The sequence below is a fragment of the Hydra vulgaris genome, chromosome 11 (genome assembly GCF_038396675.1).
Source record: "Hydra vulgaris chromosome 11, alternate assembly HydraT2T_AEP".
In the NCBI taxonomy this organism is placed as follows: domain Eukaryota; kingdom Metazoa; phylum Cnidaria; class Hydrozoa; order Anthoathecata; family Hydridae; genus Hydra; species Hydra vulgaris.
In genome coordinates this window covers 9,446,837-9,460,867 of record NC_088930.1, presented here as the reverse complement: position 1 = coordinate 9,460,867, position 14,031 = coordinate 9,446,837, and the positions used below count along the sequence as shown (strand labels likewise).

At 29.4% G+C, this 14,031-nt stretch overlaps 1 protein-coding gene across 3 annotated transcripts in view; it reads right to left on the bottom strand.

The window, feature by feature from the left end:
- Positions 1-14,031, bottom strand: part of LOC101239166 (uncharacterized) — a 111,808-nt gene that overhangs the window by 65,989 nt on the left and 31,788 nt on the right. For all 3 annotated transcript variants that reach the window (XM_065810029.1, XM_065810028.1, XM_065810030.1), the window contains 2 exons: positions 10,727-10,819; positions 1,385-1,525 (listed from right to left, as the gene is read on the bottom strand). In XM_065810029.1, the coding sequence (XP_065666101.1) occupies positions 1,385-1,525; positions 10,727-10,819 (234 nt within the window). The remainder of the gene's footprint in view (positions 1-1,384; positions 1,526-10,726; positions 10,820-14,031) is intronic.

The following is a 14,031-nucleotide window of genomic DNA, read 5'->3' as shown; positions in this document are numbered from 1 at the left end:
TATATATATATAATTCTAAGATTCCACGGTTTTTAACAATCCTGAATTCCCAGAATTAAGCATTTAATCCCAGGATTTTTTTTTAATTGTTTTCGGTTTAACATTTTCAAGTTAAAATTTCTTTGGTTGAGATTTTACTATTTTCATATTGAAAAATTCTGAATTATTTTTTTTTGTTCGGTTGCAATCAAATTCGAACTTTACAAATTTGAAATTCTTGCAGTGATGTTTTTAAATAATTGGATTGGATTTACAATAATAATTGAAACTAGATTGCAATTACACTACTAAAATTTGTTGGTTAACTTTTGGATCTTGTTTAAAATAGTAGAAGATTAAGATTTAAGACCTCATTAAAAGTACCAGGTTAAGTATGACAACAGAATTCTGTACATGCATGAATAAAAGATTTATGGAAAATAGAAACTGAAATAAGAGTATAGCAAGAAAATAAAGAAAACTTTTAAAATCTCTAAAGATTGCTTAAGTAACGATTTATTAGGTGATATTTAGAAAGATCATTATTTTTATTAATTCTTTGATAGCAAGTTAACAGAAAAAGTTTTTGAGTGACCTATGATAGTACTAACAGAGTCGCTCTTTAAAATCAACATAATTCTGTCAACATGATTTTTATTCCAAGAAATTATCTAATCTATTAAATAATGAATTTTATTTAATAAAGTTTTACAATTTTAAAAATTTCACTGTTTTTTAAAATATATCTATTACACATCTTTTTAATTATAATTGAAAACATTTTTTAAACAAAAAGTTAGACAACAACAATTTAAAAATCACTGCTTATTTCTGTGTTTACATATTTACCACTAGCACAAGAAAGAGTAGTAATGATTTTATTGTTTCTATGACTACTGTTAGTATCTATTAAGAAATAATTTATTATGATATGTATCAAACTGGTTAAAGGAAATATGTTTACAAGGATTGAATCTTTAAACAACAGTAATGAATTATTTATGGTTTTAATTTATTTATTTTGATTTGTATAATACTAATTTTTTATTCATTAAGAATTTTAAATTAACTTTAGAATGAAATCAACAAAAAGTCTGTTGGAACCATAAAACTTGCAACCATTTGCTTGATTTACCAAAAAAATAAATTGTCATTGATAATTTCATTAAACTGAATTGCCAACCGATCAAATTTATCAGATTTCAACATTTAATGAAGAAAATCACTTCAACTCTAAGAAACATCAATTTAATGAAAAAGTTCACTTCAACTCCAACTAAAAATTTTTGGATTTACTGTTTCCTGGTTTAGATGATTTGTTGATAATATCAATGTAACTGCACAATTTAACTTACAATGTAAAATTATATTTATTATAATATATATAAAACATAATAAAACAAACCTTTCTTCTCTAGTGTTTTCTGGTAAAGTTGACAATTCTATCAGAAACTGTGAATATTTCAACATGTCACCATGCTCTTCATAAAAATTGAGCTGGAGATTGATCAGTTTTTTTAATACAATACCATTATCAAATTTTGATCTTAAAAATAAAATAAAAATTGTATACATGTATGCAACAAAATTTCATAATAAATTTTTTTGTTTATTTATCTATTTAAATCGTTGCTACTATCCTCTCTCAACCTTTTGACTACAAAAAAAAAGGCTTAACAAAAGCTCAAAGACTATGCCTTTCAGGGGAAAAAGCTAAGCATAGTACTACCAGGAAAAATTGGGAATCCAACTGTGATCGAAATGTGAAAAATGGGGAGCTTTTTCCTTACAAAGTATATGCCCTACCACCACACCACTACAAAATTTTATGAATCTTTGTTCTTGTAAGCACTTTATATTTTGTTACTTGTTCTTTATGAATAAGTCATAAATTCAAATTTAAGTTAAGTGAAGTAGGTTTAGTGTGTTTAGTGTTTTTATACAGAAAGGTAATCAAAACATTGTTTTTGTTCAATTAAGTTTGGTTATTGTAACCTTCATAGAACAATTATTATGAACAAGGATTAATTTAAAGTATTTTGTCCTAGTTTTAAAATTTGAAGACAAGTATATATTTTATGTTTTGATTCAAGAAAAATAGGTAAAAGCGGTGCTAAGTGTACAATAAATAGGGAGAATTTTATTATTAATTTTAAGGAAAGTTATTCAACACAAAAAATTGCTTTAAAAAATTTTTTTTTCTCAAAATGTAGTCATTAGAGCATTGTCAAGAAAACATGAAACTGATGGTAATCAGAATTAAAATTGTTAACGGAGACCTATAGCAACGCTGAAATCAAAAAGACAAATTCATCTATGTTCAAAGTAAAAGAGTTTGTACTTGAATTGCTACTGAAATTTGTCAACAACTTAGTTCCATGGAACAAACACCAGTATCTGTTTTAACTGTAAAACAATGTTTTAGCAATTACGGTTTGAAAGGAAGTGTTGCTGCCTAAAAACGGTTATTATGCAAGCTAAATAAAATTAAATGATTGAGATGAGCAAAAAACGTGATACGGGGAAATAAAACAATTGTCACAAGTCTTAATCACTGATGAATCAAAGTTCAAAAGTTTCTGAGGAAATCATTGTTTGTTATTTATTTTATAAATGTGTGATGAAACAATATGTGATCCCAAAAGTGAAGCATGGTGGAGGGTAAGCCATGGTCTGGTGATGGAAAAAAAATTTGGTGATCTTTTGCGAATTGAGAGTACCATGATTAAAAATAACTAAAAAAAAATACTGAAATACTTTTCAAAATGTTATCCCATTTATTCATTTTCTTGAAAGAATGATCATTGTATTGAAAACAATGATTAATTAAAAGTTATTGAAAAATTCTATTTTTTTTTAAAGTGAAAATATTTTTTAAACATCTTTGCTTCCAAAAAAGGTGCAAGCAACCACTAATTAGAGTTAAAAGTTACTGGAAGAGAAAAAATGAAGATTGTAGAGCATGATAACGATTGACAGACGACTTGAAGGATTACAAATTATATGAATCAGGAAATCAAGATGAAGGAAGCAAATTCCAAAGAACTGATGATCGAGGAAAAAAACTAGACAAATAAGAGTTTTAGGAGCACTTAGGAACAGTCATAGAAAAAGGATGAGACTTAATTGAATGATGAGTAACATGAGAATGAACTTTAGTAGATGGCACAAAAGGCGTTAGGTCTTTAGAGCAGTGTCCATTATAGTATTTGTAGAAAAGAGAAAGAGAAGCAACATTACAACGATGTGATGATGGTTGGAGGTTGCTGCAAGAGCAAATTCAACTATGTTTACAATGCGTTTTTGTAACTTGTCTAAGAGAGAAAGGGCATCATTAGAAGATCCGCCCCAAATATGGCAACAGTATTCAATACAAGGCCAGATTTGAGATTTGTAGAGATAGAGAATAAAACCCAAAGTAAGAAAGTGCCAAGCTTGATAAAGAGATGCAACCTTAGCAGATGCTAATTTTGCAACGGATTTGATGAATGGTTTCCAAGAAAGATCGGAAGTAAGAGTTAATCCTAGAAAATAAAGGGTAGATGACTCATCAAGTACATTACCATTCATAAATATAGGAAGATCTAAACTATAACGATAACGATTGGCTGAAAAATTTGAGCTTTATCTGAATTGAAATTCCCTAGCCACTGTGAGCCCCATGATGTAGCAGAAGTGAGATCCTCTTCAAGCTCAAATGCTCCTTTCAAGCAATTAGAGAGTGTTGGCTTCTTATCATGACAATAATAAATGGTAGCATCATCAGCAAACAATGCCGCCTTAGATGTGAGAATATCTGGAAGATTGTTAATGTAAATTAAAGAGTATAAGGCCAAGGATAGAACCTTGAGGAACCCCTGAAGTTACAGAATAAGAAGAAGAGTGCTGTCCATCGAGGACAACATTTATATTACGATTGGAAAGGAAGAATTCAAAAATCTTAACGAGGTTACCATATACACCGTAAGAAGAAAGCTAATAGAGAAGACTAGCATGCCAAACTTTATCAAAAGCTTTAGAAATATCAAGAGCAATGGCCTTAACATCTCCACTTTTATCTAATGCACAATAAAACCTATAGGTTATTACTGTTAGCAAATCAGTTGAAGAACGAGCAGATCGAAATCCATATTGATGATCAGAAAGTAAGTTATTAGATTTAAGATGAGAGATTAAGTGTTTGTTAATTAAAGATTCAAAATTTTTGCTTATGATAGGAAGAAGACTAATGGGACGGTAGTAAGACAAATCAGAGAACACTTCTGCAAGACTATGACAGGTATTTTGTCCAGACCACAAGCTGTAGAAGAGTCTAAGCAGGAAATCACTTTAGATACAGAAGCTGGAGTGATACGAATGTCAAGCAATGGATCAACTTGTTTGACGGCTATATTAGGTCGAACACAACTAGTGGACTCAAGGGATGATATTGATGAAAAGTTGCAAACAATTCAAAAAAGCAAACAATTCAGCTTTGTCTTTAGGTGAGGTGACAAAGTCTGAACCATACAAGAGAGGTGTAATTACAGATTTGACCTTATTATTGATACTATTAAAGATTCTCCAGAAGTCAAGAGAGCCTAATTTTTGTGATAAAATATGAGATTTCATGACCTGAGAATAGAGCGGGCTTTGGCGTTAGACAAAACCTTTTTACAATAGTTTCCAGCAGTAATAAAAAAACGTCTGTTTTCTGGAGAATTGTTTTGCTGATAGATATGGAAGTAACGGTTTTGATTGGCAATCGCACCAGCACCATATGAGGAAAACTATGGAGAAGAGTGAGGCTTGACCTGGAATCGTCGAGAGGGAATAAAAAATTCCATGCCTGCCTGAATTGACGAAGTTATGTAAGAAGCACATTTTTCAGTATGAAGACGAAAGATTTTTACCCAAGGGCCATCACAAAGAAAATCAAGGAAAGAGTCCCAGTCAGGCTTAAGGTGGTTGTAAGAGGTACAATAATAGGAGGATTCGGATAATGAAGAAGAATGAGATAATAGTTTTAGAGAGATCAAACTGTAATCAGAAGCACCTAAGGGTGAATGTGGAGAAACTGAGCACTGACTAGGATCAGAAACAAGACATAGATCGAGTAGAGAAGGTAAATGATTCGGGTTGTCTGGAAAGCGAGTTGGAAAGTTGACTTTTTTAGTTAGGGATTGAGAAAGGCAAAAGTTGTGGGCTTTAATGCCTGCAGAGTCACTGACATTGGAGCTAAGCCATTCAGTGTGATAAGTATTAAAGTCACCGACAACAACAATATTGGCTGATGGATAAAGAGAGAGGGCTTGGTCAATATGATCAGAAATAACATCAAAAAGAGTGCAGTCTTGAGATGAAGTAGAGCGATATAGAACAAAGAGAAAGGCAATAGTGAAGTGGTGCTAAACGAAAGCACATAAAAGAATAGTTTGTGAATTCAATCCTAGTTTACCAACAAATGGGTGAATTCTTATGAATGTAAATGCCCAGGCCAACCATTTGACTATTGGAGTCTTTACAAATTAAAAGGAGATAACCATCAACACTAAGACCACAAGATGAAACAGCTGAACTCAAATTAGTCTCATAAAGAGCAAGTAGGTCTGGTGAACTTTCAAGAGATAAGACTCAAAAAAAAAAAATGTTACTTCAAAGACCACAAATATTAGTGAATGATAGGTTTAGAGAACTTGGTGATGACAATGGTTTTTTGTGTTTTATAGTTTTTGGTACTTTATTCATTTTTAAATTTGTTGAAGAACTTGACTCAAAGCATAGATAGTACTCAGTACACTGTTTAATAGCCCAAGCAATTGCCTCATTACTATTAATAAACCCTAAGCCGTAACAAAGAGCTCCAAATGTTGCCTTGGCAATGCACACCAAAAGTACAAGCAGGGACACCATCCATGCGCAACACGGCACTGTTAATACATTGATATTTTTCAGCTGTTGATGGAATCAGCCTCTCTGAAGCTACCACAGAGTTTGGGAAACCTGACTACCAGCCGGCTTCAGAACCATAAAATTGAGTTTTAGAGTTGTACCCTCATTAGGAGATAATAGAATGAGTTGCAGTCATAAAAACAGAGACACAAGCAAAACCCATGCATTGAGTCAAGAAGATTCACCATTCAACATCCTAAACTGGAAACAATGTACTAAAAATACATCTGCGCCAGTCTAATAGATGAAGTAGGGGTGCGAGGCTGGTTAACAGATAGAGTCTGTTTACCCCTTAAGTCTTTGCATAGGAGGCCTTCTACAAGACAGTAGTCAGATGCAGGTAACATCTGCCCAAGATGAGTATTTTTATCGAGACACCATCTCTAGCCTTTACTCAACCAAACCTTTGCCTAAAAAGGCGTATCCTATAAGGCAGCAGGACATGAAGTAGATTGTACTGGGTTACATGTTACAATTAGCCTATATAGATAATATATCAGTATACCTGACCTATACCAGATAACCTGACCTGACAGAATACTGCGTGATATTTAAAATCATCTCTTATTTTACTGAAAATATGATTATTATATAATAAACAGTATAAATAAATACCTATAATGAGAAAAGTCTTTATTTTTTTTGTTTATTATTAAATTTTTCAAGGGAACCCAAACTTATGACCGGTAGTGTATATTTTATTTTCTACTTTTTTGTCTTTACAATGCGTTATGGCATTTAACAATGTTATGTAGCATTATTATTGTTATGCCACAATATTATTATTAAACAGTGTTCAGACAACAAGAAATAAGAGGAAGAGTTATGATTAAGCTCCCTAGTAGCAAGCAGCATTGTTGCAATATTGGTACAATATTTATCTCGATATTGGCTAAATGTTGTGAACAATATTGCACCAATATAAAATGTTCACATTTTGGTATATGGACAAGTTAATTGATGAAAAGTTCTGGTCAGGCGAGAGTAAAGATTATGAAAATAAAAATACTTTTAGCATTATACCATGCATAGTTTATATGTATGGTAATAAATAATAAATATATATGGTAATATTAAATAATACATATATGCAGCATTTGATTGAAGTGGTTTAGATGACGCGTTTGATGCAAAGTGGATATACAAAGCAAAATCTTTTTGTAGATTTTTTGTAAAATATAAAAAAATTAGAATACAATAAGTTTACATAAAAAATGGTGTTGATATTATGGTTTTTCACATAAGTAATTGTTCTTTTAACCTTTTTGAGATAAAAATAATTTTTTTTGTGCCAAGGGAATATTGCTGGTTTTAATCAAATATGTTTATTTAAGGTTTTTTGAAAAAAAAACTAGATAAGAGTTTGAAACTTGATTTTGTTTTGTTTTACATTTGTCTTTTCATAAAAATTTCCTTTTTTTCATTTTTTTAAAAGTTCAAAACGATAGAGACATCATAGAAAAAACTCAAAATAAAGTTCATAATTTTTTATATAGTGAATCACTTTCTTCAAATAATAACTTTCTTAAGAAAAATACTATACAATTTCCCACAATGATAATTAAATTTAAAGCACTTATAATTAGTGCTGTCAAAAATTGTGAAAATGCATGCCTGTTCTTATAAACAGTTGATAAAAAGTTTTTATCAACTGTTGAAATGATGTCATTTATTTAGAAATGTTCTTTTTTACTTATTTCTAAATTTTATTTTACTTGAAGTGTCCAGGATACACAAGTCCCAATAACGGTTTAGAAATACTAGCCTGTCCACTGTTTAGGGTGCAAAAGATGCAGGTCGTCGATTGTTGAGAAAATCTATTCTAATGCCACTGAAGTTGCAGGTTTGCACAAAATGTCTAACTCTAAAATAGCACAACTATATCTTCCATCTTCCAAGTTTTGAAAGATTTTTATCCGAAAGAAAAATTAAAAACAAGTTAGATAATTTCTGTTTTATCTAAAGTAATAAATTGTACGCATGAGTTATAATAATAACATAGATCATCCAGGTCTTATTTTAAAAATCTGTAAAATTGTTTGGGTAAAATATCCGGAAAAAATCCGGAATATATTTTTATTCATTATTTCCTTCTTAATTATGCTTTTAGTTAAGTTGTTTCCAAATTTTTTTCCAAACTTTTTATAATTTTTGTATGAGTGATGAGTGAAAAAGCATAAAAAACAAATATATTACAAAACTATACACCTAAACTTGTATGGAAAAGAACTTAAAACTTATCAAATGACGGTTACCCGTCATTTGATAATGTTACCTGGGCAATAACTAACATTAGTACAGTACTGGGCAAGTACAGCACTAATGTATTATTTATCATTACAACCAACATGTCAATGTTGACATGTTGGTTGTAATGATAAATAATACATTTAAGAAACGGCTTCATAGGTAAAACTGTATTCTTTCAGAATGTGGCATATTCTCATTTGAATCATTGCTACTGAACATCTTTCCACAATAAAACCAATAATAATAGTCTAATGTGATACTAGATGACACAGAGTTCAAGACAATTCTAAAAAAAATTATACGCACCAGAAGTAGCATAATTTCTGCTTGTTTTCTTTTTATGGTACTGATACCATAAAAATAAAAATAATATAATAATAGTAAGTAAATAATACATTTACAGTTTAGCAATACAGTAGGTAATACATTTACAGTTCAGCAATACAGTCAAATAATATAATAATAGTATGTAAATAATATACTTACAGTTTAGCAATACAGTAGCCCAACATTACTGCCTACTGTTATAAAATAGGTAACAAAGAAGTATTAACTCATTTGACGGCTGTAGATTATTTCCCTTTTGCAACATTGACCAATAGTTATAATATTAAAAAGTCTAGAAAGCTTAGGGAATAAAGTTCCCTGATGACTAACATGCTATAAAGTGAACTGTTATGAATTATGCATAAAAAAGCATAAAAAACAAATGTATTACAAAATTTTCGTGACTCTTCATGTTGTAGGTACCCTGGGAAAAGGAGACTGTAATCAGATAAAATCTGATAAAATTATTTTGCTTTTACTAAAGAAAACTTAGAAATAAAAATATTAACATAGGTGAAAAATTATTTACTACTGTCTAATTCAGTAAAATAATACAATAGTACTATTTTATTATTGAATTACTGAAAAAAGAAACTATAAGATTGCTGGTTTACTATGCTACCTACATAATCCAAATTTATTACTTTTAAATCAAATTCAGAATTACCAAATATTATTTTAAAATACCAGAATAAAAATTGCAAAAACAGCTTTAAAAGTTTACATACATTTATTTCTACATGGAAGCAGCATCAGAGTCTGATAAAAAATCTACTTTTAATATGAAAGAAAAAAAAAGTAAAGCTGAAGAAGTAGCATCTACTTTTTTTAAATTGCAAAAATTTATTTTTAAATAATTAATCATTAATTTTTTGAAAATTAATCGATTAACCACCCTTTTTAATCTATCACCCCTATTTTTAGAGAAAATTTTTTTTTTTGAACAACAAAATTAAACTTATACATTTAAAAAAACATCAGCATTGTCAAATGCCAACCCTAATTATAAGCTGTGGCTGTAAACTATTGTTAAATATTGACAAAAAATAATAGAAAGAGAATATCCACCTAAATTAGGAAAAAGCAACAACAACAAAAAAAAAAGAATAGTTCTTTAGAAAGATTATATAAATAAAAATTATTTTGCAACTTGAACTCAAAACTTAACAAAACTAAATAAACAATTAATAACTGCATAATGAATGCACTTTTTATAAATGAATAACTTTTAAGAGACTGAATGTTTGAGGCTATAGATATCATTAATTTATTTACAAGATAGACTCAATAGCAACTGGTTTCGCAAGTGTCTTTTTAGGTGCATTTAAAACACTACTCAACTTTATGCCTAGATTTGGTCATGGCTGTTTCTCAATAAACATTTGGATGATTCTGAATAGTTACATTAGCTGGTTGTAAAATAAGCAAAAAATCATTTCCTCTTCAGATAACAAATTATATTTGAACTGTAGCAGAAAAATGAATGCAATCAAATCATATATTCTTTTGTTGTTTACATGTTAAAAGATTACTTCACAATTAAAGTTTTAATTTATTTTTAGTACTTTTAACTTGTTAAGTTAAAAAATCATGCTAACCAAAATAATAAGTATATGTATCCTTAGTAAATTTATCCTTAATAAATGTATCCTTGGTAAATTTATCCTTAGTAAACTTATCCTTAGTAAATTTATCCTTAGTAAATGTATTCTTAGCAGATGTATTCTTAGTAAATACACTCTTAGTAAATGTATCCTTAGTAAATGTATCCTTATTAAATCTATCCTTAGTAAATCTATCCTTAGTAGATGTATTCTTAGTAGATGTATCTTTAGTAAATGTATCCAGTAGATTAATCCTAAGTAAATATATAAAATTCTAAGTATATATATATTGGATAGTTATTACACACATATAAATAAAATTCAGTCAGCCTGTATGCTCCATTGTGCCTATCTATAAAAATTCATTTGATAAATAATTTAGTCAATAAAATAATTGAGCATAAAAATAGTGTAAACTAAGCAAAGTGGTAATGATGAAGTGGTACAATACCTTCTTGTGCTTCAAGTTTTACATTTTGGAATCATAAGGTTGAGAAAGGGTTATAATAAATAAGAGGGTTAAAAAATAAGTAGCCTGCTTAATATGTCCCTCACCTCTTGGGGAAGGGAACCAATAAAAGTAAAAAATACTTAAAAAAAATAGTAACTTAAAAAACTTTTTATAAAATACTTACCCAAATCTTCTTAACGCTTTAAATTCCATTGAAAAAACTTCAATCCAAAAATCTTTTTGTTCATGACTTCCACATAATTCTTCATACAAGCACCTACATTCATCACATTACTTTTATAATAATGAAATTACTTTGTATTATTAACAAAGGCAACCAAAAACAGACAAAAAAATATTTTTTTCCAGTAAAACTTATTGCAAGTAAGATATTTGCACATTACATTAAAAACTAGGAGTTTTGATAACTATTTGTTACAAAATAATTATGCATATTTCACTGTTAAGTACATATATAAAAACACTCATATAGAGCAAATTTGCATATTTATATTTCTATATTAATAAAGCAAATTTTAGCTTAAAGGAATGTTCTTAAGGGCATTTACAGCGGTGGCCAAAAATTAAAGACCACTCCTTTTTTTTCAAAATTTATTTTTATTAACCTTAGTATAATTTTATTTTGGAAAAAGGTATCAAAAAAAGGAAAACATTTTTAGAAAGAATTTTTATTGTATTTTATATTTATTATAAAAGAATTTATAATTTTGTTTACAAAATAATGTTAAAAAATTAAAAAACTGACTAGTAAAAAATATAAATGGGAAAAAAAATTGGACAAAATTTTAAGACCAGTTTCAAAAATATTTCAAAAAGCAATAAAAAAATAATTTAGAAACGTGTTGTTCCTCCATTTGTTTTCAAGCACTCTTGTACTCGTTCTGGCATTGAATTCATTAAAGTTTTGATTACTTCATCAGGCACATTTTTCAAATGATGAGAGAGAAGATTTCAAATCTTCCAAATTGTAAAGTTGTTCTTTACCAAGTTTGTGATCAAGCCACGACCATAAATTCTCTATTGGATTCAAGTCTGGACTAATGGCAGGCCATGGAAGCACTTGAATTTTATTAGAATTGAACCAATCGCTAACAACATGCGCTTTATGACACAACGCATTATCTTGCTGGAAAATAAATCCATCTTGCAACTGCCATAAATCAATGCTAGGAATAAGCGAGTTTTCCAAAATTTCGATGTACCTTTCTTTGTTGAGTCTACCATCGAATAAATGAAAAACGCCAACTCCACAGGCACTCATACAGGCCCAAATGCCTATTGAACCACTGCCTTGTTTTGTTTGTTTCAAAATGCATGATTCATCGAACCGTTCGCTTGGAAGTCTACGCAACATTACGCGACCTTTTCTGTGTCTACCTCAACGTTCATTTCATCACTAAAGACCACACGGCTCCACTGATCTGTTGACCAATTTTTATGTACTTTGCACCACTCTTTCCTGGCAAATTTTTGTTTTTTATTTAAGCGTGGCTTTTTTGTAGCAGCACGCCATAAACAATTTAAATTGTGGAGGACCCTTTGCACAGTTCTAGGGCTTGCTTTCAGACCATTTGACAGTGTCCATTTCGTAGACAAGTCTGTAGATGATGCTTGTCTGTTTTCTTTCATTAATCTCACTAACGAGCGAACATCACGGTCATTTGAAATTTTATTGCGTCCAGTCCTATGACGATCATTAATTGACCGGGTCTCTTTGTATCGTTGAATTATGTTAACAATGCAAGAGTGAGACCTTCCTTTTCTGCTATTTGTCTGATGCTATAGCCTTCTTCTTTTAATACAAGAGCTGCGTATCTGTCTTTTTCTTCGATCTTTGCACGCATTTTTGCAATATTTTTATATCCTTATTGCAATTCAAAAAATAAATGTTTATTCGATATCGAAATTCAGGTTTCGACATTTTATTTTATAGTTAGCAATTAAGACAGTTAAAAAAAATAATGGATTATTATTTTTAATAAGTGCAAAAAAAAGATTTGAAAGTGGTCGTTAAATTTTGTCCAATTTATTTAAAGAAGATTTATAAGTACTCATCAGTTTTTTAATAAGTTAAACGCTATTTAATTAGAATTAGATTAAAAAAATTATACCACTTTAATCCGTATGTTTTAATTAACAAGATATTAAAAAAAAAAATTTAATATGTCAATTAGAACCTTCTTAATTTTAATTTAAAGATTAAGAAACCGACTAAAAAATTAGTGGTCTTTAATTTTTGGCCACCGCTGTATATATATACTTTTTGTTATGACATATTTAATAAGTTAATAATGCAGTGTAATAAATCATCTTTATTCAATAATGATCTCTAAGCACTTTGATTGGTTAGATTTTTTTTTTTTTTTAGTGATTAATGAGTTTCCTCTTCAACTGCAGTGTAGCCCCCTTGGCTTTGAGAAGGTGAATACAATAAAAAAATAAAAAAAGTTTGATTTATGAAAATTTGACTTGATTCATAAGATTTGTTTAGACATAAAAGCATTAAAATAAACTGTTAAAATTAGGAATGCCATAAGAAAATAAGGAATAATTAGGAATACCATAAGAAAATAAGGAATAATTAGGAATGCCATAAGAAAATAAGGAATAATTAGGAATGCCATAAGAAAATAAGGAATAATTAGGAATGCCATAAGAAAATAAGGAATAATTAGGAATGCCATAAGAAAAGCAATTGATATCAAGTACAAAATAATCCACTTTAAGTTCAAGACATTTGAGATTTTCGAAAAGAATGTTCTAAATCCACAAATAACAAACTCAGCATTTGTTATTTGTGGATTTTAATTGATGAAACTACTGATGCCTCTGAGATAAACATTACAAATGTTATTAATAGAATATTACATTGAGAGCAAAGAGCCACCTAACAAAAATTTTATTGAGCTTTAAAAAAGCTAATGATAACACTATTACTTAGCTTTTTGATGAGTCTGTAAAGATTCTCAAAATATTTGACAATAGTACCATTAGAAATGTGGTAGTGATGAAATGGTAGAGCACTTGCTTCATACATTCCAAGTTCAATACCCATCATGTCTCTTGTAGAACAGCACTCAACTTGTTTCTCCGTGCAGCAGCCTTGTTTGTCAAGGTTTGTGTTTCAAAGTTATAGAGTTGAGAGAGGGTTGTAACCACAAATAAAGTAACATCCTTGACTGTAATAACTTCTTGGCCTTGGGGAGGTGAATTAACATATGAAAATTTTTTTTGCTGTTTATTTCTGACGCTATAGCATATATGGTAAAACAGAGTAATAAAAATAAAATAACAAAATAACACACTTAACTTGTCTTGTCTTGGATTACACATAGTAAGTAAGCTAATGAGAACTGTATATCTGAATGTTGATCAATTTATATCAAATGTAAAAGAAGTATTTTATAAGTGGAAATTTTAAAATGCTTACAACATTGCCTTACTTTGTCATTACAGTTAATAATAATA